Source organism: Sitodiplosis mosellana, unplaced genomic scaffold (genome assembly GCF_009176505.1).
Source record: "Sitodiplosis mosellana isolate CC-2019 unplaced genomic scaffold, AAFC_SMos_1.0 Smas_scaffold_2, whole genome shotgun sequence".
NCBI classification, from domain to species: domain Eukaryota; kingdom Metazoa; phylum Arthropoda; class Insecta; order Diptera; family Cecidomyiidae; genus Sitodiplosis; species Sitodiplosis mosellana.
Window position 1 is genome coordinate 2,770,115 of NW_022595245.1, and position 27,491 is coordinate 2,797,605.

Sequence of the window (27,491 nt, forward strand, 5' to 3'; positions counted from 1 at the left end):
TGCACGCAACCTATGTAAACAGGACAATGTGAATGTGTCTTTCTCTCTGTGTGTGAATGAGTATAATTTAATCTTGCCGCTTTTCTGATTAAAACTTAGAGCAGATGCCAGAGAATGGCTGGATTGTGGCATAATGGTCAAACGAAAGAGGTTGGCTCCAAAACAAATCAGGAATGTGAATGCATTAAATGGGATTTTCAGGGAGGAAAACCAGTTTTTCCCCTTTTTCCTCTCATTGGACTTAAGCGGTCCCCTTTTTTGACGTGATTTAATTTTGAATGAAAAAAAAATTGATGTGCAGGCAACCCAATAAACTTTTGTTTTAAAACGAAACAACTTATGCGAAATAACCGCAACCGTATTAAATATGAACAAACGAGTTAAAATGAAAAGCCAGCCATTGTCATTCTGGACAGAGTGTTTTGTGATTGTGATGAACAGAACACACATACACAATGCGCAATCCGTAACCAGTGCGGTGTTATTTTCATTGGAAAATCACCAGAGATTATTATTAAATGCTGTTAAATATTAAAACCCGGTAGTTTGGCTGCTCATGCGAAAACATAAACAATTCAATTCGGTAAAAGCTGGCAAACGTGCACAAGACAAGAAGCACGGTTAAGTTGATATAATGAAGGGTTACATGGGTTTTTGGTTGTTGCCGATAAAAGCGCTACTTTCGTACGGGAATATAATCTCACGCGCTATGTCGAAGTTTCCCCAATTTTATTACATATTAATTTCGGCATGAGCACAATACACACACACACACCATCCAAAATGGGATTACATCCGATTGTCACCTCAGCTATATCTCTGTCGAATTTCATGCGAACTGCACATTCGACAATTTGTACGTTCTTATTTCGATTCCTTGTTCACATTTCGGCTTTATCAAGTTGATCACTCTACGTCTGCATGTACATATAGCACACACTGAAGGGTTGTAACAGTGATATGATCGGCATATGAGCACCATCTCTACTGATTGCCATTATTGCCGTGTAAATGAATAAAATGTCTACTTCTTCTTCTTCTTTTTCTCAACATCAATTGCATACGACTTATGGTAACTCTCCGTAATCATTAGAGGTGGTGCTACTTATGCGCATCAATTGACTTTTGCATTGGCTCTTATGTACTGTGCGTGCCTTTTGGCACACACGTAAACACATATCTAATTGAATGTTATCCCAAGCACACGGCGCACACAAATGTTGCACGAAAATACCAGAAACTCTTGACTCCTCCCAATGATGATGATGACGACGACGTCGATAAAGATGACGAGGACGACTTAATCAACTCTTAGCTCACTCGAAAATCATTCAATTCAACCCTGCCGTTTCCTATGGCGTTTTTGCGTTAAACCTTGATCTAGTCAACTGACGCTCTAATAAACGTAATCATCATTTTCATTTCGAAAATAGTTATGACAATGGAAACGACAATGGGTTCCGTTGATGATGATGATGAATACGATCAAACGATGGCCACGACATTCACACTACTTATCACATTCGGCGTCAAGTGAGCCAGAAAAGCATTGACTTGGGTTTCCTTGACTCGAAACGTGTTTAAAACGGGATCTTTGCCGTTGTTGTTGCATATAAAACACACATCAAATCACTGTATAGTTTTCTAAGAAAATGAGCATAGAACATGCATTTCCCTAGGTTGACGAAAGGAGTGAAATCTTGACGAGATTAAAAGCGTTGTTTAATGTGTCTGTTGCGATTCGAGTGATGAAACAACAAGCTCGATGCGCTCAAGTATGTACAGTGTACGTGTACATACAAAAATCTTAGTCACATGACTCTCTTGTCTTTTTTTCTATTACGTACACACACGCGCTTAACTTGTTGTAACACTATATCATTATTTTACGTTTCGTTGTCTTTCACTTGAACACATAGAAGAAAACATAACGCGCTATACCGTTGCCACGCGCTAAAGATTGTCATACTTATTATTCGTTGACACTACAATCTCTCCCATGGCTTGTCTATTGTGTACTAAGCTCATTTTGTTCGATACATTGTTGTGTCAAGTTAAATATACCGTTCTGGAGCAGCACTCATTTATCCGGACAACGACAATATCAACACAAAACGATGCGTTCGATACTCACACTATTTGTGTTGGAGTAGTAGTATAATTCCGTCTAATGTTCCGTTATTTTTGCATCATCACTAGAATTTTATCTCAATTTAACGGGGGAAGCTATCGTTTTCTGTCGATACGCTAAGCTCTCGGTGTCTCTTTTGCAATCCGCTTGTCTATCTCTTGGTATTCGCTTAGCACTGCGGTCGGGCAACATACATCGAAATGCAAAAGGGCGAACAGTGGCAAAAAAGAAGAAGAGGAAATAACGATGCAGATGCGCTGAGTGATTTTTTTGAGAGCACTTCAGAGTCGAGGCGAATCTACATTTTCAAAGCTTAAGTTGAAAACACATAAAGAAAGCACACTTTAGCATTGGCTAAGTGCTGCTCATCCTTTCAACAGCACCAAAGTGCCGGGCTGCGAACAAAGTGACAAGCAAAGATCTGAAAGCTGCTGCCGCTTCTGGTTCTGTTGCTGCTTTTACTGAGCGAAAAAGGAAAACAAAGCAAAAGATGTTTAACGAAAAATAAATATTCGCATGTATACATTGTAAACAAATACCAAACACAACGAAGACTATATAACGACAACGACGATATTGTGTACAGGGGCAAAGATGAGTAATTGTTTCCTGTTTTCATCCTACGACAACAACAACAGCAACCGTTTGTAATATGTGCGAAGTAAGAATATGTGCATGACTCAAGCACCCATGAAAGCGGATCAAAATGTGGTTTAGAAGTTGCTTATGTCATAGGGGAGAGAGTAACTTCACTGCATCGTTGATATTAATTTTTTATTTTTGCTTTAAAGAACTTCCAAACAATAACAGTGACGGTGAACAAAAACAACAACGACAGACAAAAAAAAGGAAGTAAAAATGTGAACCGAAAAATGTGAACGAAACCAGATGAACAATTTGTATGATTGAGGTCGAAAAGCACGCTCATCTACCCACTCCGATCTCTCTCACTCAATAAGCATGCATTTCATTTTTCTACTACACACAACACGACGAATAGCAAACGCGTCCCGGAGTAAATATACGTTACGATAATGATACTTAATATAAAATAATAGATAAATAAATCGAATAAATTAAGGATAATGTTCAAACAAAATCCTAGATCGACGGATAGCGATGAAAATAAGCGAACGTTTCCAACATATAATTTATGGAATGTTGTTCTTTTTTTTCGCTTTACTCGAGAAAACGGAACGAACGGATGATATGTTGTTTGTTGCCATTTTCGTGCAATTTCATTTCATCAAAAAGATGATAACACGATTGGTTGGTATTTTCGGTTGTCGAAGCGCTTCCAGTACACATTTGGCTGTTTGTAATCATGGTGTGTATGCGAAGGATTCGATAATTTTTTTTATGAGGGTTGTTTCAAAACAGTGTTCTCACTAGATATACATTACGTTGCTGTCGATCTTCATAAAAACCTGAATTGAACAGAAACCAATAAAAAGCACATAAAATATTTATTTTCCATTTTTCTATAAAAGAGTCTTCCATAAAATCGGTCGGTTGTTGTTGTTGTTGTTCACTCCATTTCATTCGGTTCACTTTACTCGAGCATTTTTATTACCGTAGTTAATTCCATGGCTGTTGTGCGTGAACGATTGAGCGATTTGGCACCTGTATTTTTCGGTACACAGTACACACTCAGTCATCCACTCTGGCACTCAATTTCCTTGCTCTCGTCGAAATGATTGATACAGAGTCGGTACAGTGTACGAGTGAAATGGTGATCTGTCAAATGATGTATGTGTAACGCAGTCGAATATAGCATTGGTTAAGGTGTGCTGCTCTGGTTTCATTTATACCCATCAATCTGCACCATGAATAATAATTGGTGGCATGCTTTTACTTGTGATTCAAGACATTTTCGCTTTGTTTTCGAAGTTTTTTTCCCTTTTTCTCTCACTCTCTCTCGCGTCGTTTTTTTTGTTGTTACACAAATTGCGCATTCTTTTAACGTAATTAAGGTTGGCAAAAACTTTTTCATCCACCGCATCAAGTAATTCAGTTTGGGTTGGTTTGTTTTACGAGTGGAAGTGGAAAAAAGACCAAACTTCTCCGACGAAAAAAAGGGAGACGACGACAAACAATCGTTATAGATCAATGTCAGCATGGCATTGCATTTAAAGTTATTTCTTATTTGAAATGGGCTGTCACAAAACAAAGAGAGAAATAGACAAATGCAGGGGAAGGATGAGAGTTAGATAGAAAAAGGGAGAACGGGATGTGGCAAAGGGACCGGATGCGTGCAAGATACATTCTAATCCCAATAAATGTGTATGTGTGTTCAAGACTCGTTTACTGTTGTTGATGCTTTCCAGTTTGATGGAATCAAATGGATTTTTTTTCTCGTTTTGTTTATGTTTTCGGTTCGCCAAGCGCATCACCATCACACTACCACCACCATGAACATCATCACAAACAGCCATAACCATTTTAATATTATACCAGAAGGGGTTGAACAACATATCAACCAGTAAGTCGGCTGTGAACATGACATTTGCATAAATTTTCATTTTGAAGATCTTATGTATATTTATGCCGTTTCAGTTCGATATACCATTTATACACTGCCACACATTTATTGGCAGCAAATGCAGTAGAGAGCTTTCGCTTTGTTCACACAAGGCTGAAATATTGGGCTGTGCGTATGTATGTATGGGTACGTGTGTGCATTCTGAGTATTATAATCATTCCGAAGATGGACAAAATGAACACAATGCCTTGGAAAGCTCTACAACAACATTATAAATAATCCAATTCGTAGCCATTATTTAATTTCGTTCATATCTTCACTGTGTATATAATAATACCATAGATTTGCGATTTGATACCTCGCATCCGAAATTCATTTGCTTCTGTCTTTCTCTCTCTTCCACTGTATGTCTCGCTCTCCCGCATACTCGTTGGTTTTGATATTTTTCCGATAATTCATGGTGTATTGTGTAACTTCTTCGCCGAATCGTGTATTCATTTATGCTTAGGCCGCGTGCTCGTTTCACTGCGAACTTCATTTTGGTGCGAACCGTTTTTTTCCCTTCTGTTTATTTTCTCGGTCTATAGAATATTGGTATTGTTCTTCGTTTCGGATTATTGGCATTATTTAGCCAATTTGGCAAATCTACGGCGAATCCAACGAGAAAAGGCTTTACAAACAAAAATAAACAAACAAAGAAATCCGTAAACAAGTAATAATTTAACCAATGTGAATGCCAAAGGATTTAATTTTGGCTCTTTTTCCCACCACCACCACCATCGACCCATACGCTTCGTCTACGTCTTCGTCACCGAATAGTTTTAAATGGTCCTCCTTATGGCTAGTAAATACATTAGGCTTTAGAAAACTTATACGCAACGAAGTTGAACAAGGGTCTCTAACTATTGCTTAAAATCCAACCAACCCAAAAGCGAAGGCAAAATTACAAAGAGAAACATTCCAAACAAAAAACGTTTTGCCAGGCACAAAATGTTCACCAACATTTTTGCCATGTTCTAAGTAGTTGTTTTAGCTTTGTTCCGATTTTCGAAGAAAAACAAAAGGAAAACAAACAGTAATCGAACCGTTTATGTTTTTCAAAGATGTTTTTGCTGTCGTTGTTGTTGCACACAGTCAAACGTTGTTTTTCTTCGTAAAGATAAATGCGATGAAAACATGAAACACAACGGTTGCAGCAACTCTCGTACAATCAATTCGTCAAATGTATCGGATATTACAGTTTATACTCTTCAAACACTCTCACACGAAATTAGAGCTTAACTTAGCTAATTTCATGGCAACTTATAGTCTTGTAGCGTGAAATGTGTCACATTAAAAAGCTATATATATTCACTCAGCTCGAATAGACTGTTGAATGCAAAAACCGCATTCGCGCCCAACACTTGAATCAGAAGAGCCTTTGCGTTCCCGTCTCTTAAATGCTCTGAGGCATTTCCATGGAGAGCGACGCAGAGAGGGACACTGCGTCGCTCTCCATGGAAATGCCACAGAGCATATCTCGCGTTAGAGAAACAGGGGGATGAGGCACATAATGCGATTTATATTAGGATTGGCGAGCCAAAATGAAAAAGTGAATGATTTACTTTAATCGAAAATCGATTAACAATTTATCAAAATCAAATCACACTGATGAGCGCATTGGGATGAGCACGTCTTGTCACCAGCAACACGTTAACGATTTATGTTGAGCAACTTGTTATTTCTCGTTCGTTCGATCACTTCTTTTTCCTTCTATTCATTCGGTTGATTCAGATATTCCAATCCATTCAACCATCATCATTAAACTCGGCTATCGTTCCTCTTCTCTCTCTCTCTCTTTCGCTTCGCGACGAGGCTCGCGTTTGGGGAAAACTTTGATTTAAAGCTGTGCGACCGTTGCTATTTCAACTTTTCTTCTCTTGATCGAATTTATATGCTGAGCGAATTTCCGTTGTTTGAATTGGAAAGCGGCAATTGGTCCATTTTCACATTCTGTCTTGGCTAGCATGAGGCAATGGGATCGCGGCGAACAACAAAATGTGAATAACAAAAAGAGAGCCGGAGAGGCAGAGGAGCGGAGAGAAACACAAAAAGGGAGAAGAGAAAGAGAAAACGAACCAACAGATGAATGTTTGATTGAATTTGTGTGTGCGAAACGCGTGTATATTAACATTCATCGTATTCTAAAACGTTTCATCAAAAAATAAATACGTTGCGTTCACTCATTCTCTACTTGACAGAAAAACCCAGCTCATTTATCTACTTCAAGTTGTGTTTTTTGCTCCATCGCATGATATTTTTTTCCCTTTGCCATTTGGTTCTGTTTTGAACGTGAGGGAGTTGGAAAGCTTTAGTCATTGGTATAATCTCGGAGTGATTGCACGAGCTAGGCATTGTGGAACTTGTTGTTATGCCTCGATGTTCGAGAGTGTATTTTGTGCGTGTGGATTGATTATGAAGCGTTTAGAGTTGGATGCTGGCCGGGTTCGTGCAAGCATTTTGGAATGCTTTCACCGTAAATTGCACGAAAAAGAAAAATCACATTTCAAAACAAGATAATAAATATCTACCTTTTTCACGGTGCGTACATTAAATATCTCTCGACTCATTTTCTTTCTTTTTTCTCTCTCTCTCTCTTTCATTTCGAATATAGGCAAATTCTCGCTAATGAAATCGAGCATGAAAATAGAACATCACAGTGGACAATTGAGGCTAAATGACGGCAGACGCAATTGAAGCAACAACAAAAAAAAAGAGATGAGAAGAAAAAACACAATCACCAGTCCAGCACAGCACAGTGAATGTACACATTGAATATAATTACGCCAAATGTTGTGCAATTCGAGCAGCTGAATATTATCCTCTAAACGACTCTGGACTATCCATCGGCCAAATGTGATGAGGCTAAAGCAGCGAGCGAGCGAACGAGAGAGACATTTGACGAATGATGCGATATATATAAAATAAAATTACCAACTATAAATTGCACAACAACACTCAGTCAAAGTGATGCTCAGCATAATTCTCTCGCGCACAGTCCAAGGGCAATAAAAAAAAACGGAACACACTCAGACACACACAACGACACCGAAACCAAACCCGACAAAATGAAATATTCTGCCCTGGAAACTTATCCATCGTGTTTTCTTCACCGTTTTGAATTTGACGTGATGTTCAGCTGAAAAACGTCGTTGCCAGTTGAGAAAATTGTCAAAACAAAGCAACAACAAAAAACTCTGCCCAAACAGAAGACGACCAAACAAACACACAGAAGAAGAGAAAAAAAACAATAACCGAAAACAACACCGTGAATTGTGAATTGCATGAAATGTGGAATGTGTTTTCATCAGCGAAGCAAAAGTGGATGATTTGTTATGAAATGTGTTGTGTAGAAAACGTGCACGTTGTGTTTGAGTGGGAGCAATAGAACGAGTGTTTTGTCTCTCATTTCATTGCGCGCTCGAAGAAAAAACAACAACAAGATCTTCGAATACGAAAAAGCATTTAACAAAAGTTGTACAGAGAAGAGAAAAAAAAAGTATTTGCAAAACTTTTGAAACCAAAGTGAAATAAATGTTAAACCAATAGAAAGAATACGAATACACGCGAGCGCTTATCGCGCGACACAAATGATGGAAATGAGCATACATTAAACAGAAAAAAAAATTGCACGAGATAATAAATAAACGGGAAAAAAAAGTTTTGATATTTTGCCGTCTCTGTTTGTCATTTGATTTGTGTCAGTTCTCACGGCGAGCACAAAGATAAAGAAAAAAAAGATCCGAAAAGAAATACCAAGAATATTAATAACGTCAAGTGAAACGCAACAACATTCGCAACGGAAAACTGAGAAACAAGGACACCGAATTCGAACCAAGTGAAAACAAAGTTTTTGATATCAAAGTTATATGTATGAAATGATAAGGAAAAGCGAAGCATTTGTGTTCCACAAGAAGTAATCAAGTAGCCAAAAAACAAACGAACGAGCGAGCAAGCATTGAGACGCAACGGGGGCATAAAAAACAGGACAACGTACACAGGCAATGCCATTTGCCCGCCATCTATAAAATATCCAAACACAAAAACAACGAGGACAGAAGAAGAGCAACAGCAGTGATATACAGTGACAGCAATTTTACGGAAACTAATACAAAATGTAAGAGAGCGAAAAAAAAGCATTGAATCTTTGTTTGAAATTGATGCCCGTTTGAGGACAACCAACGCCTGAACACACACAACCTCCACTGGATCATGTTGGCTGCCACATTATTTGTTTCGGTGACGTTGATGAATCAAATGCCGAGCATTTTATAAGCAATATGTATGGAAACATTCAACATTTATGGTAATTTACGCTGGCTCGTATCATCTATCAAACACAATGGATGGAGAAAATCGCATAATTTTGAACGTCGGCGGAGTCAGGTATGTACTGTTTCATGATAAAATATGTGTGTGTGCGTTGTATGTCTTTATCTCCCTGAAGAGTCAAAAAGTATTTCATATTCTCAATGATGTGATATGTATGCGTGTGGCGAATGCGTTTTACTGAGTGTGTGTGTGTCGTTATCATTTTCGTCGTTGTTATTGTTGTGCGAAATTTATGGCACATAACGAACGCATTGCGAGAAGATTGTTTTTAATTTTAAACGAACTTTGAATACTTTCGACGATATTTGTGAATATGGTTGTGCAAGAATATTTGTGAAAATTAGTCAAATAGCATCTCTTTTAAGCAATAGATACAACAGTAGCAGCTGGAGCCGGATGCTATTTTTGGTTGTAGTGAAAACCTCTCAAATGATTTGTCGAACGAATGATGCGAATGTGAATAGTATGAATTTTAACAAATTGCCATATCAACTCTCGGCAAAAGCGCACCAGCCAAACGATGGTGAAACATTCCATTGAAGTAGTAGTAAAAGCTGACGGAAATCCAGGCCAAACCACACAAAAACGAACCAAAACTACACCCGCAACACATAACAAACAAAAAATAACAATATAAATAAACGGGAGAGCGGAATGAACGAGTGAGCGCGCGCTAAGCAAATGGTAGCGCCTGTACAACGAGTTGGCAAACGTACAAAATAAACATCACACAAATATTTATTCAAATTAAAATATGTTTGAATGGGTATTAAATTGGTTGGCTCTGTTCGAGAGAGAGAGAGAGAGAGAGAGAGAGAGAGAGAGAGAGAGAGAGAGAGAGAGAGAGAGAGAGTGGGATCTGTCGAACGATGGATTTTTAGAAAAGCACTTCTCCATCTCACTCTTGCTCACTCTCAACTACGCTTATGATGATTTCTACGTAATGCGGACACAAACATTTATGAAATCTGTCAATATGAATGAAAAAAAATTCCACAGAAATCCCAATCCATTTGCATATTGTTTGATTTCCATCCTGTTTATCCCGAAAATTCTGTGTATACGAATGCTGAAGCGCAGTGTGCGAATTTGAGTTTTACAGCTGTATGCGAGCCAACAAACGGCGTTTATATTCCGAGAGAAAAATTTTCATTTTCATATGTAAACGGGAAAGGCGCTCGCGTTAAATATACACCGTAGAATGAATGAATAAATATTCGAGAAATTGAAATGGCTTATAAAATGGCAAGTTTTCGGCATGAACGAACACCATAACAAGCCACAACACAATCGCAGCAGTGAATACACACATGTATATTGTTTGTTTAGGTACTCGCAAAATGTCAACGCAACAGAGAGGTCGGGAGAGAGGGGGTTGTCTCAGATCTGAACTAAAGTTGAAGTGTTAATGATGATTCAATAAAATTTATATAAACTCATCAAAAGCGATGGTAATATAAATGCCATATTTATTTTGGCCGCTCGATGTGTTTCCCTCTCGAGGAGCGTGGTTTGCTGCTTGTCGTTGTGATGATGTTCGGTGCATATTGCATATTCATTCATTTCCGAAAACCGTTTTCGTCCATTTTGAACGTTTTCAACTGAAAACGTTTGCCCAATCCAATCTCGCAGATCCACTTATTGTCTTATCAAAATGCAATTATCTGCTCCAGCATAATATTGTGTGGGAAAACAAGTAGCAGCAAAAACAACACCGAAAAATTGCAGCCATTTAATATAAATACGACAAAATGGCATTATATTCAAAAGAAGAGGGAAGCACACAGAGCGAGTGAGCGAGCGAGAGTGACAGACCCGCATTCATAAAAATAACCCGAAAAATAAATTACATTTACATAACACAGAAATTGTTCTCGATTTGCTGTGTTCGTTTTCCGCTCTTTTCATTTCGCCGTTTTATTTGTTTTTCCAATTTTTCTCGGGCAGCTTTTTTCCTGCTGCTGCTGTTGCTGTTATTGCTGTATATTTATATGGTGTGTGTGTGTATTTAACTCCAATGACGTTATTTCGCTTGTATTCAACTCGATAGTGCTGCGTTTTTTTTTCTGCTTCTTTTTTTTGACAGCATTAAATATTGTATGTAAATTTCGTATTGTGATGGCGTTTTTTCCCTCTCGTCGTTGTATTTACGCAGGTTATGAAAGTTATCGTGAGCACGTGACATACTAAAAAGCGATTCACAATGCAACCTGATAATTTCACTAATTTGTTGGTTTTTACAGCGACGAGGTCACATGCGAAAACGGTTTTTTTTTCTGTGACAACAGTATAAAAATCTATACCGTCGTCAATAGCCAATAACTCAAAATATACAATACATAAATTAATAAATAATAAGCCCGTTCGAAGGAGAAGCAGCTTCGAACAAGCTAGCAGCAATAGCACTTCGATAGAAAAATTCGTCGAAAAATGCTTATGATTTTCTTTTCATCGCTCCAGACTTGTAATTTATTTGCCAAAGCCAGCGAACAAAAATCTATAGCCATGGATACTAAAATACGGCTAAATTGAAAATGCGAGAAAATTAATTGGAACAAATTACTTACACAAACTAAATAAGTGAGTAAATAAACGGAAGCTCACAGGCTCATTCGAGCTTGAATGACAAACAACCGTATGAGAGCGAGCGAACGAAAAGTACGGAGGTGACGCGCGAGGAAAATTGCGTTGCATCAAGAAACAGAGAGGAAAGAAAAATTACACGACAAAGAATGAGCGAGTGAGTGGATTGGAATGAAGGAAACAAGCACACAAGCACACAAGCACAAGCCCGAGCGAGAAAATAAATAATCTTGATATAATGAGAAATACGAATCGTTATAGTCGCACACTGTTGCTACTATTGCTGCCTCGCTAGCTTCAACTGCTATTGTTGTTGGCATTGTTGTTATTGCTACTGTTGCTGCTACTGCTTCTTCGGTTTATTTGCGAAATGGCCATTATGTCTATGGACAACGAAATGCTATGTGACCATGTCGTTGTCGACCCGCTTTCCGTGAGATTTATGGTGAAACAGTTCATTATGAGAATAGCCAACACATATAACTAACGATAAAATTCAGATTTACTTCAACCCGTCTCGTTCACTTCCGTTTTCTGTGGCTTTTCTTTCAGCCGAACGCGCGCGCTCTACGCTCACTCGGTATGTGTTTTTTTTTCTTTGCTTCTTCTTCATTCTTTGCTTCTCCACCCTTCGTCTTTGCATTTTGAGAATGGAAAAAAATTTTCCTTTATTTCTCTTCGGTGCCCTTTTTATATTTTTTTTTGATACACACAAAATGGAGCAAGAAGCTCGCACATACGTACATTTCGAAATGGATTTTGCATATTGAATGCTCAGCAGTTTTTCGGTTGTATATGTTTAGATTGATGGTAACTGGTTGCTCGTTCGTGCAACAATTTCTTTTCCCTTCTCACTTCGTCGTGACTCGGTTTCACACAGTCTCGTGCATTTGCGTTCACATGAATTGAGCCCGATCGTTAGCCAGTCGATGACTCGAGTGTATCTAGGCTGGAGCAAACGTGAGAAAATCGGGTCTTGCAAATATGTGAAGTTTTACTTGATGTTCATCAGATCTTTTGGGTTCCAGTTTAAATTCATTTGAAAACCCCACTGCTCATTCGCTCGCTTTCACACTGACTCAACCGTTCTTAACCATTCTTAACTTACAGCGTGTGTTCAATATGCATGTGCAAGTCCCCCGAAAAAAAGAAGAAGCGACGCAAAACAAATTGAAAAGAAAGGAATCTGTGCATTTTTTTTTCTCTGCTCTCTGTCTCTCCTATCCCCTTTTTTTCATTCGGTAGGCAACGACAGCAGCAATAACATAGATAAAAAAAATGTAAATAGAGTCAACAACATGACGGAACAGTGGAAGAGCCAAGAAGAAGAAAATGTCAAGAAAAAGCGGAAATTTTTGCGCTGATTCCTTTCAGCTGAAGTTTCTGCTGGAGCACGTTTCCGTCACAATATGTTCTATCTTCCCTTTTTCACTCGCTCTGTCTATGGCTCTGCCTCTGACTCTTTCTTTTTCGTTCTGACACGGAGAACCCAAAAGCCATATGAATTCCTAATATGTTGGCATCTGTCTGATACCTCATTTGCCATTCGCATCCGAATGCTTGATTTTTCCAGCTCTATCTTTGGCTGCTGTCAAATGTTGAACGAGCGGGCGAATGCGCGCGCGTGAGAGAGAAAGCGAGCGAATGTGTGCGTTTTTTTCGTCGAGTTACTGCCAAACAACACCAGGGCTTTCTTATTTCATTGAAATACACGCCGTTTCCATACTTAGCCAATTGAATGGGTTTATATTGTTATCCTTTGAGCGTGTGGAATTCTTCTTGTGAATAAAAATAGAAAATGCAAGTGCACACAGTGGCAGCACACAAAGAGCATATACTTCGGTTTCATACAATCAAAGAGAGCTTTCGGCATTTTTTCGACTCTGTCCCACTCTCTTTCTCTCTTGCTGAAAAATTTATTTTCCACAATACGCCTCGTACACAAACCATATGACCTGCTACTGCTACTGCTACTGCTACTGCTGATGGCATTCCATTTTCTCTCTGTTATGTTCTACCGTTCAATAGTATGTGTTTTTTCTCTCTCTCTCTACATTTTCGGCAAATGTCATTTGCCAACGGATTCGAATAGCTTTTTTGTTAACTGAATATTCAGCTGTTTTTTTTGCTTTGTCTCTTTGTCCCGTTGTGACTTGATTAGTGTTTGTTCAATCGCATTGAATTTCACTTTTCGTAACAATTCGATGAAATTACGGCGGTAGTCATTGAAAAAAAATGGCAATGGATGGATGTCATCCATGAATTCAATGCAAATAGAAACGATCTGTGCACTATCACCGCTGTCGCCGCTCACACTTTGAATCTTCGTCGATATGCATACTACGTATTTCGGAAAAAAGTGTCAGCTTTATTCTCTCGTCAGCCCGGGTTAGTGGCTTTGTAAATGTGCAAATGTAAATTTGCATAACACAGATCGTCGTTATTATTTTTAATTGACGTTGAGATGAAGGAAGCAGCAACAGCAGCAAAAAACCAACACACCGCCTTCGTCGCCACAACAGCATCAGCGTTGCGAATGATGACACTGGCAAAGGTGAACAATTTGATTTGGAATTTAATGAAGGGGTATAAAACTGAGAGCAAATTTAAGCACGCACCTCAATACCGCAAAAAATGCAAAAAATTCCTCTCATAATAAGCGCAAGTAAGGCAACCAACCAACCAACCAAGAAGTCAGCGAGCGAGCGTGCAAACGAACAAACGCGCCACGTGCACATGCATTTGTAAAAAGCTTTTTCAGCATTAAATGTTAATAAGCGCAAACGATGAGAATCCGGTTGCACAGAAAACGAGTGAACGAACGAACTAAGAGAGAGAGAGAAAAAAAGAACACACTCACTTGCTGACGGTTTTAAAAAGTAAGAAATTCCTGGAAAATATCATCTGGTTTGAGGTTCGACTACCACTGAATTTTTGAAGTTTCCTTTTCAAAGTTTTTTTTCTCCTTTGCATTTTGATGCAAATGCAATGGTAATGACTAAAACCGGGTTGATGTTATATAAGCTAGTCAGCGAACAACAAAAAAAACCTATTATACGAAAATGTTAATTGGAAGTCGGCTAGGTTTTCGGTGTTGTACATACCGAGAAGCAAAACATATTTATACACTTTTACAGTGTGGAAAAAGGGATGTAGAGAATCGAATGATCCGGAAAAGAATAATAAACAACACATTTTCAGCTTGGTATAATCGAAACATCGGTAAATGAGTGGCTCCCTGTTTTTTCTTCCCTGGGAGAATCTCACTATCCTTCTCTGAAAAATGAAGCCGCGCAAAAATAATACGGTGTAGTCGATGAGAGGATTCACTTGAGTAAGATGCAAAGCTCATTCAATATGGTGATTGTGTATGAAAAGGAGGGAAAAAAGCCCAAAAATGCTTAAGCCTCTACTTGGTGCCGCTGTACGTGAATGTCTCGAGTATTACAGTTAGAGACAGCGAAAGCGAGCCATGGACAACGATTGCTATTCTCTTAGCGTAGTACATCGAGTGAGTGAAGCGAACTGTAGTTCAGCGTATGTGCTGCATAAAAACCAAACGTACATGTTTTCACCGCATAACACCGACTTCCGTTCAAAGCACAATCTACAAAATAATCTCACCTCCTCTCTGCATGTCTCTCTCTCTTTTTCCGCTCTTGTATTCACCGCTTCGTTTTTCCCCTGCCACTACAACTTCTACCCATATCTCGGCTGCGGCGATGTTTATGTTGTTCGGTGGGCTTGTGAGCTACGGCTGATTGTTGTGAACCTTGTTATATGGTTCACAAATATAAAGGTAATTGAATTTTACCTCAATTTTCACATCTCTTTCTCGTTAATACATGGAGCAGAGATGGCGGTTTTTTGTGCAGTTTATTCGTACGACGATGACAACGACGAAATACGCCTCTAAGCATTTCGTTGGAATAATATTTGGTAAAAATATACATATACACATAAAAACACCGAAAAAAAACGGAGGAAAATAACACAACGAAACAGCACAAACCGATATAAATGTGATTTGACTGGCATAAGATGGTTAGCGTTGCGGTTTTTGCTCAGCCATTACTCTTGCTTTTTTTTTCTCTGTGTCGGTTTTACTCTCTCGATCTTCCACTCTCTTGCTGCTCACTTTTCCACACAACAACCACCAAATTCAATCTATACCAGAGCGTGTACATATGATAAAAGCATTTATATTCGCCGTATGTATCTTTGTTCGTGCATAGTTATTGGTGTTTTTATTTTCATTTTTATTACCAATATTTTTCAAGTTTTATTTTATATTCTTCTCCTTGTTCGTTGCTGGTTGTATGTATGTGTGTGACGACACTTGCCGTCGATTTTATGACATTATCTGCTGGAATATTGAATTGGTGTGCCTTTGATGTTTTTCTATGGGTGCGAAAGAAGAAGAGTGAGAGGATGAGAGTGTGGGAGTGAGTAGAAAAGAGAAAGAGAGATAGAAAGCCAGAGGATCAAATGAAAAAGAGAGAAGAACAAATAGCAAAGGGAGAGAAAGAGAGAGAGAGTGAGAGAGAGAGAGTGAGTATGTGTGTCTTTTTGTGATAAAAAGCCAACAAGAGATAGAAAATAAATGAATGTGAAACTGAGTTACTTTATTATGGCAATAAGCGATAAAAACACTATAAACGAACGATATTTATACAGTTGTTTACCATTATATTCGTGACCATATTCATGCTGGCATTTTCATTCTGTCCTTAATTTGCTGTGACATAATGTAATTTTTCTTTCCGATATTCGACACATGAATTGAGAAATAATATTTTTTCGATCGCTTTCCCACAACTACCACATCCCCAACTAATTTGTATCATTACATTGAGATTTTATTGATTGTCTATTTTGGTTCCAATTTTCATTCAACAGGTACGAAACCTACAAAGCCACATTAAAGAAAATCCCAGCAACACGCTTATCACGCCTTACCGAAGCATTAGCTAATTACGATCCAATATTGAATGAATATTTTTTCGATCGGCATCCCATCGTATTCGCACAAATACTCAACTATTATCGAACGGGTAAATTACATTATCCGACCGACGTTTGTGGACCACTATTCGAAGAGGAATTAGATTTTTGGGGACTTGATAGTAATCAGGTTGAGCCATGTTGTTGGAGTACGTACAGCACCCATAGGGACACGCAAGTAAGTCTAATTTATATATGTTTGTACAATGTATATAATATATCCGAATCCGATGGATGTCGAAGTGTGTAATATCGATAAATTTTCATTGAATCACCATAAAATATGTTGTGAGATGAAACCATGTAAAAACCAAAACACCGGTTTTGGACTTTATGCATGAGTGTGTGTACGATGTATGTGTCAATTTCAATCGGGGTCAACGAAATGATCCAATTAAATGAAATGGTGCATTGCAATTTGTAACGCACGGTGTATGGCTGTAACAGCGGAGGAGGAAGCAAAGACAACCAAATCAAAATTAACGCTTACACTGACTGAGCTGGAAGCCAATATTACAACGGAATTAAAAGGGGATTTATGAGGCAATGACAATGGAAGCGATCGGGGTGATGCTCTTCGTTTAATTGCTCAAGTGGCCACCTACTCTTAAATTGAATGGATATTGTTTCAATGAAAAGTATCAATTCACAGCATGACCATGCGACCAAACAACCAACCAACCAACCAAGCCATACACATATTGAATTGATTGCAAAGTGAGCAACAAGAGAGGCAAATGTATAGCTAACACTGAGCTTAATTCAAAACCAATCGCAATTTTGTGCTCAACACTACGCATCGCTGTTTGTTCATGCGATTACATATATGCGAAATGTACATTATGTACAACCGAAAATGATAACACTTTTGTGTGTAACGGATAATAGAGACTCGAGTTCGAAAACGCGATGAATTTGTGATAAGGGCCACTTTCGACATACGCACACCGCATATGCTTGGCCATACTGTAAGAGTGAAAGAGCTCAACTTCTCAAATCCACTCGAACCAGTCGTCGTCATCGTCATCGTCTATTTCCCGCCGCCGGAGCACACACAATGCCATGAATACAATTCCGTTGACCTGATCAAACAGTAAAATTGTTTGCAAAAGATAAATTAAATCGATAAAAAAGTCAAAGAAAAGGTTTTTGCATCCATTTCAGGAATTTCACCACGTTTCATTTTCTACCTACATTGACTTTGTGCGTGTTTTGTTACGAAACAGTGCCTTTCGTTCTAACTTTTTCTCGTTCTCTCAGTGTCAGAATTTCGGTTGTAATACGAACGGTTTTAGCTTGAACTGTAACCATATCTTTCTTTTGTTTCACAAAAAAAAAAAAAAAAAAAATAATATGAGTCCTTTTCAGCAAATTTTATCGTTTCGGGGCGTACGTACCTTTATTAAATTTCAATCGATAATTATTATTTTAAGCGTTTTATTTCGCAGTCAATGGCCGGTTGGCATTTTTTCAATGCAATCAATCGAGTATATGCCTCTTCACCCGAAAAACCTTTTTGCTGTTTACTCTTCGTCTATGGTTTGTGCGTTCCTACACTGTGCATGCCCTGGCCGAAAGCTTTCCTTCCATGCCTACACACACAGACAGCATTATATGAGAGCGCGCTCGTGTAAATGTTAAATATTCATTAGGTTGGTAACCACTTTCCAGTGTGTTGATCAAATTAAAACCGCCGGCTTTCTTTGATGGGCGAAAATTGAACTGAATCTTTTATTATATTCATACTGTACGGAACATTTTCACTTCGACTCGGCTGGCTGTTGCCTCTTCTTTTTTTTCCATTCGGGGGAGGATAATATACGATAACAGCTCTCGACCAATCACCGACTTTTCACCATGGATTTAATTCAATGTATTTTTTTCTCGTTTTTCTCTCTTTTTTTCTCCGTATCCATAGAATACATTAGCAATTTTAGATAAATTAGATTTGGATAACGAGGATGAGCCATCTGAGGAGTCGGTGGCCCGCATGTTTGGTTTCGAAGAGAATCTAATGAACGGTGATTTGTCATATTGGCAACGCACCAAACCAAAAATCTGGGCACTATTTGACGAACCATCTAGCTCAACTGGCGCGAAGGTAAGTGTGTTGTTAGAGCTGGAAGTTGTGATGACGTTGAGTTAGGATTTTTGTTGTGTCGATACGCATTTTATCAATATCACTCGGCTTTGAATTATCTAGAGAATTGAAAGTGTTTCCGAAATCAGGAGACACCTGTTCGTCGCCATCGTCGTCGTTAGCTGGGAAATGGTATATATTCAATTGATTGGATTGGATCGGTACCCTTTTCATGAGTGATTAAACAAATCTCACTTTAGGAGACGGTGCAAACAATGAGGATTACATATTTTACGGCTGAGATCCGAAAATTACACACATTTACATTTGAAAGGCACTTCGTGGCATACAATTTTACCTTTTACTGTTTTTTCTTCGTGTGCCGCTCTCTTTTTTCGGCATTTTCACATTTTCTTTCCCTTGATTCGCCGAAGTACTTTGCATTTTATTTTTATCTCTGTTTATTTCAATATGATCCAAGTTGTCCTTGAGTCGGGTATTGTAAGGGCACTTGGAAATGACTAGATTTTTTTTACCCATAATTTATTAAACATTCTCTATGAAAATCGCAAGAATTCGAAGCATCCACAAAATTATTTTCAAGAGGAGTTCCAACTTTTTCAATGCCTTTGATCTCTTTCAACGCACACGCATACACAACGAAGGGCAAAAAAGCATACGATGGGTGAAAATGAGCCCGTATTACAAGTGCTTTTGAAACGGATTTTTGCCTTTCCGCTCTTGTTTTCACCATTGATGGGGAATATCATGACATTCATTTGATTCGAATTTCCTTTTGTAAATATTTAAAAGTCTTTGATTATTTACCTACGGATGTACAAGACACCGTCGGAATCAACATTGTAACCATTCTGTGTTGTTCAAGATATGGGCGCAAGATTTTTTTTTCAGCAGCGAATACAATCTGAAAAAAACTGCATGGTTGTAGTGCAGAAGAGGGGGAAAAAAAGAGATGCGCTTCAATAACGATGAGCCAAAAAAAAAATCGATCTACTTGTATTTGCTTTGCCTCGGCGAATATCAAACAATTCCTCTTTGTTTCCCAATCAGTTTGATTCAGTTATGATGTTGAAACTTTTCAAAACAGCTTTGCCTCTTTTGTTCTATATTGATTGAGTTTAAATCACAAAGGAGTGATTTTTGCTTCTCGCTCAGTATTTGCTTTTGTATTTTTCACTATTTGAGCGAATGTAGCAACAATGATGCACGCAAAGTGGGACAAACAGAGGGAAAGAAGAGGATGATTCGTCTGCGATGAAGATTTTAATGTCAAAATCTTGTAATGATTTTGTTGAAATTCGTTTTTTGATTCTTAGCCATCGATATTACAGTCGAAAGATAAATAAACACACACACACACACTTCATGCCTAGCTCAATGAACATTTCAAAGAAGTCGATTTCAAACATCTTTTTATTTGTTCTTAATGTGCCAAAACCGCATGTATCAATCGCTATTTTAATCATTCACATTTCCAACGAACCACATTGAATTGATTTTGATCTCTTTTCCTGTTTTTTTTTTTTCTTCTTCTTTCTTTCCATAAATTCGGATTTGCATCGCTATGTTCGTGAACATTTTACGGAATTGGGACAACAGATAATTGCCTGTGCCTCTGTATTATTTATAATGGTATCTGTGATATCTTTTTGCTTAAAAACCCATCCCGGTTTTCGTGTAGAACTGCCACCAGCGTTGAGTGGTGAATTCATCAATAGCAGCCTGAATCATCACAGTCGGAGTCCATATTGTAAGTTAATTACTTGCTGTCAACTGTGTAACGTTAAATATTTGAACAGCACTGACGAGATTGCTTGTTTGTCAAAGGCTGTTACTGTTCTTTGTAATTACGGGACAACATGTAGAGCTTTTTGTGTAAACAATACACACATGGTGTTTAAAACCACCCAGTTTTCAATTCTGTGTTTTTTGTCCTTTCCTTCTATTTTACCGTATTTCGATATAGCATCGACGGCAATGCCAAAAACAACCACGTTCAAATATGTGAGCAGTAAGAGCAGTGGCAGTAGTTTCAGTCCAACATCAACGGAGAACATTGCATCAGCATCAGCATCACCATCATCATTACCATCGCCAACGACGACAATATTTTCTTCATCGACCATACAACAAGAGCGTCCCGAACGAAAGCCGGCCCCGTTCAGTGTGGGCGATCGATCGACATGGCTGGATGCCACCGATAGTCAGCCGCACGAAGCATTTTTTTATGTCGAACTTCTTTGTAATATATGGTTTATCGTTGAATTTACTACAAGATTCCTGGTAATTATTGTTTATGTCAAAAATTCACCTTTTCTCTATCGATCGCTCGTTCGCTGTTTCACTATCACAAAAACACATACACGCATCCATTCCACTTGTATTTGGTCAATGATGCGAACTAAGTTATCCCGGTAAACACGCTCAAAACATTATTTACAAATCGATTTCGATTATATCGCGCACATTGTGCGTCGTTGCTCACATTCTCACATACGAATGGCACACAAATTGTATTGCCGTGGCGATAATATTGACAAACTGATGAAATGTACGTGCCGAATGGAGTGTTATGCATCGGCGGAGACCATTGAAATTGAATGCCTTTTCTGATTATATCTTGAACACTCATTTTTTTTAATTTGACGACACACATTTATTCACTTGGTCTTTCATTTGATCTTTCTCTCTCTCTCTCTTTCTCTTTCTTTTTCAAATGCGCACAGGTTTCACCAAACATGTTGGAGTTTATCAAGTCCCCAGTAAATTTAGTCGATTTAGTGTCAACGTTGAGTTTTTATTTTGAGATAAAACAGCGTTTGGGCGAACAGACTGGTTTATTTGAAGCCTTGTCAATAGTGCGTATATTACGTTTGTTTAAATTAACACGGCATTCGCCCGGGCTGCGCATTCTCATCCATACGTTTAAGGCATCTGCCAAAGAGCTAACGCTGCTAGTGTTCTTCTTGATGCTGGGTATTGTCGTATTTGCCAGTTTAGTTTATTATGCAGAACGATTGCAAGACAATCCAGATAATGAGTTCAAGAGCATACCGCTCGGCTTATGGTGGGCCATTGTAACGATGACTACAGTCGGTTATGGTATGTATAAATGCTGTTTGAATTCATATATATATCTTGTATTTCTGAGTAGAATTTTTATCATACGAAAATGTTCGAAGACGATCTTAAGCCTTGATAGCAGAGAATATTTGGAACGTTATGTTTCACCCACCCTTCGCCAAGTTCTTTTTGTTGTCGAGGCTTAAATTGAGGTGCATAGTTAGTTAATTCGTCTCTAAGAAAACTGATTCAATTTCTCGTTCATATAACAGGTGATATGGCGCCGAAGACGTATATCGGTGAGTATATTGTGTTTAAAAATGAGATAATATTGCGTATTCTATATATTCTATATATATATATATTATAGGGATGTTCGTTGGAGCTCTATGTGCATTAGCCGGTGTGTTGACAATTGCTCTACCCGTGCCAGTCATTGTCAGCAACTTCTCCATGTTCTATTCGCACACGCAGGTAAACAATAAAACAACCAACATTAATTTTGCTCTCTCTCTCTCTCTCTGTGTGTGTGTGTTCTGTTCATTCTTAGTTTCGCCTTTCGGCCTAATTGAATTGTTGCAACACACACATAATTCATGTCGTATGCTTTGCAAACATTTTCTATTCAACAATTCTGAGTTCATAGCTTGAAATGTGTATCATGGTTTGTAACATTTGTGTTTTGTTTGATATTTCGCGGTTTTGCGAAACACATTCCCTTTGTGGCGCACAGGCACGATCAAAACTACCGAAGAAACGTCGACGCGTATTGCCCGTTGAGCAACCGAGACGAAAAACCCGTGAACCACCAGTAGCAAATCGACGAACGAACGCACTCAAGCATCAACATACACATCCTGGTGCACAGTCACATCCATCCGTTTTAAAGGATAGCTTTGGTTCGACAAAAAGTGGCCATGTGAATGGTGTGAATGTGATCGGATTAACACAATCTACAGCATCACCATCTAATCAGCCCATGTCAACGTCAATGTCAACCAAAATGGCCAACATGACTGGCGGCGCCACCAATTTCTCCAATCCATCATCAGCAGGTTTGTGTCTCAGTTCTTTCGTTATCTAACTCTGTGTTTTTCTTTAATTTATTTTTGCCATCAATTTATAATATTCAGTCGTTTGCACTGGAAAAATTCAACAAATTTCGTTTCTATTTGAACACCGTTCAGTGAACATTGAAAAATAAATAAATTCATCCAATGTTGCTTACCATTATTTATTCTGTGTAGGCGAAGGCTTTTCAGCTCAATCATCGTCCGTACAATGTCTAAAGCCACGACCGCCAACCACCTGTAATTTGGAGTATGTTTCACCGAAATCGGTGCTGCTCCAACCGAAGCTATTGAATTCCAATTTAGATGGTAAGTGAAAGAGATTTATTTTCGATACAGCTCACAAGCATCTACCAATTTTTCTGGCGATTTTTTCTTTCCATTCGATATATATAATCGATTATTTATGACCCTGTATCACATACCATGTCTCGTTACAGAGCGCAAAGAATCCAAAGGTAGTATAACCAATTCGGACGAAATAGTCGTAGCAGATACAGCATACACCAATGGCCATGGCACTGCTGCTGGTTCTGCCACTATCGCCATCGTAGCACCACACAAAGTCACCACAGTTTACGAAGAAAACGAAAAAACCGGCGGATCGACCGACGTAAGTGATAAAAGCAAGTAGATTTAAAAACACGAAGAAAAAACCATGATTGTGACAACAGATTTTTTACCATGACTTTTATTAATCTCAATGTTTTCATCATTATTAATGATGGTCAACGACGACGACGACACTCCCGATAGCATCGTCGTCGTCGTCGTCGTCGGCCAAAATCGAAAAATATCCACACAACATAACACACAGACACACTGGATATTTAAATATAGGATCTAGATAAATGATACAGATAACGAAGAAATGCAAATGTAAAAACAACTTGAAATAATAGGTTAGACAATGATGTTTCCATTTATTCTAAACAACACTTGTTTAAATGTCATTTAAGCCGAAAAAAAAGCTTCACTCTTAAACATGGGTCTGTCTCTTGAACGCGCACCCGTGCGTGTGCTCTTCAATCCCCCATTCTAAGGAGATTACAACAGACGTGCCGCACGTCAAATGCCAACATAATATTTCACCTTCGAAAACTAAAAACCAAGATAAAACTTCTCTCGCTGAGACGCTCTTACTCGCCCTCTTTCTGTCTCGTTCATATGGCTGCAAATGATCCCGTTGACGTGAGTTTTTAAGCCAAAAGGTATCACGTCTCATTTGATTCCTCGAAAATTTATCTGATTATAGTTCAAAAGTGAAATTGAATTTTTTCCCATCGTCGTCTTCTTCCTTTTCGTTTCGGTAAATAATTTCGGTCACGCACACCCGAACATCAAATTGAAACCACTCGCTGTGAGAAAAAAAACGAAGGAGCAGTTTTTTTTTCTGGTTTCAAGGAAGAAATCTCTATCGAAAATTGCGAAACTTTGCATATCGTTCAATACATGGATTTACATGCGGTTTTTTTTCTTCAATTTTGCTTTGATTATAAAAACGTACCACCGATATCATTTCATTGTGGCCAATGCGACACAAAAAATTACTTTTCTTACTACTTTATGTGTATCCCCTTGATATAATTGAATTGGACCATGGTTAATCTGTTTTCTTCTCGACTTTTTCCAGATTTGCTTTTGCTTTTTCTATCCTTCTTACTATTTGATTGTTGTAAACTTAGATTGAAATCGAAAACTCAAAAGGTCGAAATTCAATGATTGTGAAAAACTAATGAACTGCAACGATGAGACAGCTTCTGTCAATCGATAAGAAAGAGAGACAGAGAGAATTAAATCGAAGGGAATAAGTGGCATGTCTTAGATGTGAGATGGCACTCATTGTACGTATACTTGTGTTGCACAAAAACCCAAAACCAAAATATAAGCAACAAAAAAAAAAAACCAGAAGTTGTGTATATATATTTTTGGATGTTCGTTGATAAGAGACTTTGAAAAAGCTTGTCACTCTATTTTTGTTCGTTTTTTTTTCTCTAAGCATTTTTTGTTGCGTTTCATTCAAAATAAAAACAAAAATTGATTTAATTGACATTGATCTAAGATCGCATTCAACAAAGCGAATGAAAGAAAAAACTGTTGAATAAATTTTCCAACGAAAGTGTACATAAAATGGAAAGCAAAGCAAAAAATCGAAGCAAACAAATGATATTATAAATAGTATGAGTAAGTTACCGGTACGTATAATGTGTGAGCAAAATTGAAAGCAAATCTAAATCAACACAAGGAAAAGGAATGTTCTGCATCATCTTATATATATATACACCTAACATATACATATATATATTTTTCTTTTTTCAACGGTCGACATTAGAATGTATCAAGTCTCTTCAAAGAAAAATGCACCTATTTCACGACATTTACAGCATAATTCACTTTAGCGCTAATCTTGTGATTTACAATGAAAGATAGAGAGGAGAAAAAAAAGCAACAGCAGAAACTTTTCATTATTCTAGCTCGTTTTTATTATAGTCATATAGGTTCTTTATATAGAGTTAGGTTATCATAGCGAATGAAATAATCCCGATTGGAAAAGATATAGAGATTAAATTTGATGAGGAAAGAAAAAAGCACAAAATAAATCCGATTGAAAGCAATGATATTGCGATAGTGAACCGAAAAGAAATGAATGAAAAAGCCATTAGAGAAAAGCAGAGAAAAAGAGAATATATATCATTTGAAAAAAAAACTTTTATTTTCATGTACACGTAGTATTCGAAGTCTATTGATTTGTTGAATTCTGATTATAAATCCCGTTGAAAAGAGCGATACCAATTTAAAAGTTATAGTGTTACGGAGCAACAATGGGATAAGTTGGAAAATCAGTATCATTTAAATGAAAACTTTTAATGTCTTTATTAAACAAAAATGCTGTTCAAAGTGTTAGTTTTTATCCTTTAGATAATAAATGTGAATTATTCATTAAATGAGAATTAAAAGTTAGATATTAATTGGATATAACAAATAACGATGAACGAAAAGTATAACAAAAGGTAACATACACACCAAATGTGAAGATGTCACAAATGAAAACGTCAACAAAAATGAAAACGTCACATGTTTACTCGCTCAAAATCTCACTAGAACTTTTTTTTTCGGTATGATTTGCATCATAGGTGTTAATCGCTGCACATTAAAAAAAAAAAGAGTCGACCATTTCAGTGTTTCCAATTTCGATCATACTTTTCTCGACATGTAAGTGACTAAATAATCTCAAATCAATGCATATTCTAAAGAAATTGAACAACAACGTTGCGAATTCTCCTTTTTTTATATTTAAATTAAAAAAGCAAACCAAACCAACTAATTTGTTCATATTCGTGTTAATAGGAATAACAAATACTTATATACATTCACACACATACACACACACACTCACAATCTCAACCAAGAAAAAAAAACAACCATAATAAATTACAACTTCAATGTTCACCAAACCAATTTTCACCCATGCAAAACCATACTCTCAATACTTTGCATTCGCATCTTCATATAAACGATTACAATAAATTTTAGAACCAACTAATTTTAGGAGATTCGATTTATATTTACACTTTACTAAAGTAAAAAAGAAAAACAATGAATGGAATGGAAAAGATGATCAACAACAAAAAACAAAAAACAAACAAACACAGAGACAAAGCATCAACATCATCATTATTAATATATCTGTAGTTATTTATTACAATTAAATAGAAATTTTTACTCTTGATAGATTTTAGTCATTTCGAAAACCAACAAAAAAAGAAACAACATCAACCAAGAACAACACAACAAGAAATTAATCTGTATATTCATGTTATTCGATATCCTCCCAAGGATATGGGAAAAGCTCTGCATTTTGCGATATATATTATTATAGTTAAACACTGTTAAAACCGAAAAAGGAATCGAGAGAGAAATAGAAATTGAATTTTCAAATCAACAAATTCGTACATTAAATTCTCTCTATTTACCACCAGAAATGCATAAACCTACTACGAAAAACACATACAATTGCTGACATTCTCTCGCCGCTTAAAAGATAGATATGTTCGATGTGTGAAACTTTGTGAAACTTACAAAATAGTATGTTCTACTCCCGATCAAAGAAACAACGGCAACGGTAGTAACGGCAGCCCGAACAATGTGAAATGAACTGTTACATTGAATGTAACATTCAGGTTCCGTCACTCTCTTTCTCTTGTTCTTCCTCTCTGTTGTGTGCAAACGCATTCTTGATGAAAATTACCTCATTCCATTCGAGGTAAACTGCATCGTATAAACGTCCAAAACTATAATCTCAGCAATACCTAACCAGTGTTCACACCAAACTACCCCGATTATCTTGAAACGTGATTGTTCGAATAAAATTTTGTTCTCTCAGGATTTTATGATGTGCTCGATTCTCGTAAGCGCGCGCCAACCCGCTCGCTCGTTCGTTCGTTCGTTGCCTTGGAATCGTTTAAGCGTTTGTTTACATTTCTCGCACTGAAAACTTTCATCTTAAGATCCATTTTTCATTGAATGATTAACTGGTTTTTATGAGCATTTTGTTGTAACGATGCGAATGCGTTAAGCCAACGCGAAACATTCTTTAATAAAACTGCACTGTTGCATTATGGTTGTTGAAGAAAACCCCAGGACGAGTCTTGATATTTATTGCTATGCAAGAAGAAAATGGTTTTT

At 37.6% G+C, this 27,491-nt stretch overlaps 1 protein-coding gene across 2 annotated transcripts in view; it reads left to right on the plus strand.

Moving 5' to 3' along the window:
* Window positions 1-25,485, plus strand: part of LOC129565270 (potassium voltage-gated channel protein Shaw-like) — a 41,914-nt gene extending 16,429 nt beyond the window's left edge. For both annotated transcript variants that reach the window (XM_055439937.1, XM_055439938.1), the window contains exons 3-13: window positions 7,267-9,038; window positions 16,467-16,749; window positions 18,490-18,672; window positions 20,272-20,422; window positions 20,639-20,955; window positions 21,399-21,774; window positions 22,008-22,034; window positions 22,106-22,209; window positions 22,469-22,790; window positions 22,983-23,114; window positions 23,246-25,485. In XM_055439937.1, coding sequence (XP_055295912.1) covers window positions 8,956-9,038; window positions 16,467-16,749; window positions 18,490-18,672; window positions 20,272-20,422; window positions 20,639-20,955; window positions 21,399-21,774; window positions 22,008-22,034; window positions 22,106-22,209; window positions 22,469-22,790; window positions 22,983-23,114; window positions 23,246-23,439 — 2,172 coding nt within the window. In that variant the 5' untranslated portion in view covers window positions 7,267-8,955 and the 3' untranslated portion in view covers window positions 23,440-25,485. The remainder of the gene's footprint in view (window positions 1-7,266; window positions 9,039-16,466; window positions 16,750-18,489; window positions 18,673-20,271; window positions 20,423-20,638; window positions 20,956-21,398; window positions 21,775-22,007; window positions 22,035-22,105; window positions 22,210-22,468; window positions 22,791-22,982; window positions 23,115-23,245) is intronic.
* The last annotated feature ends 2,006 nt before the right edge of the window (window positions 25,486-27,491 follow it).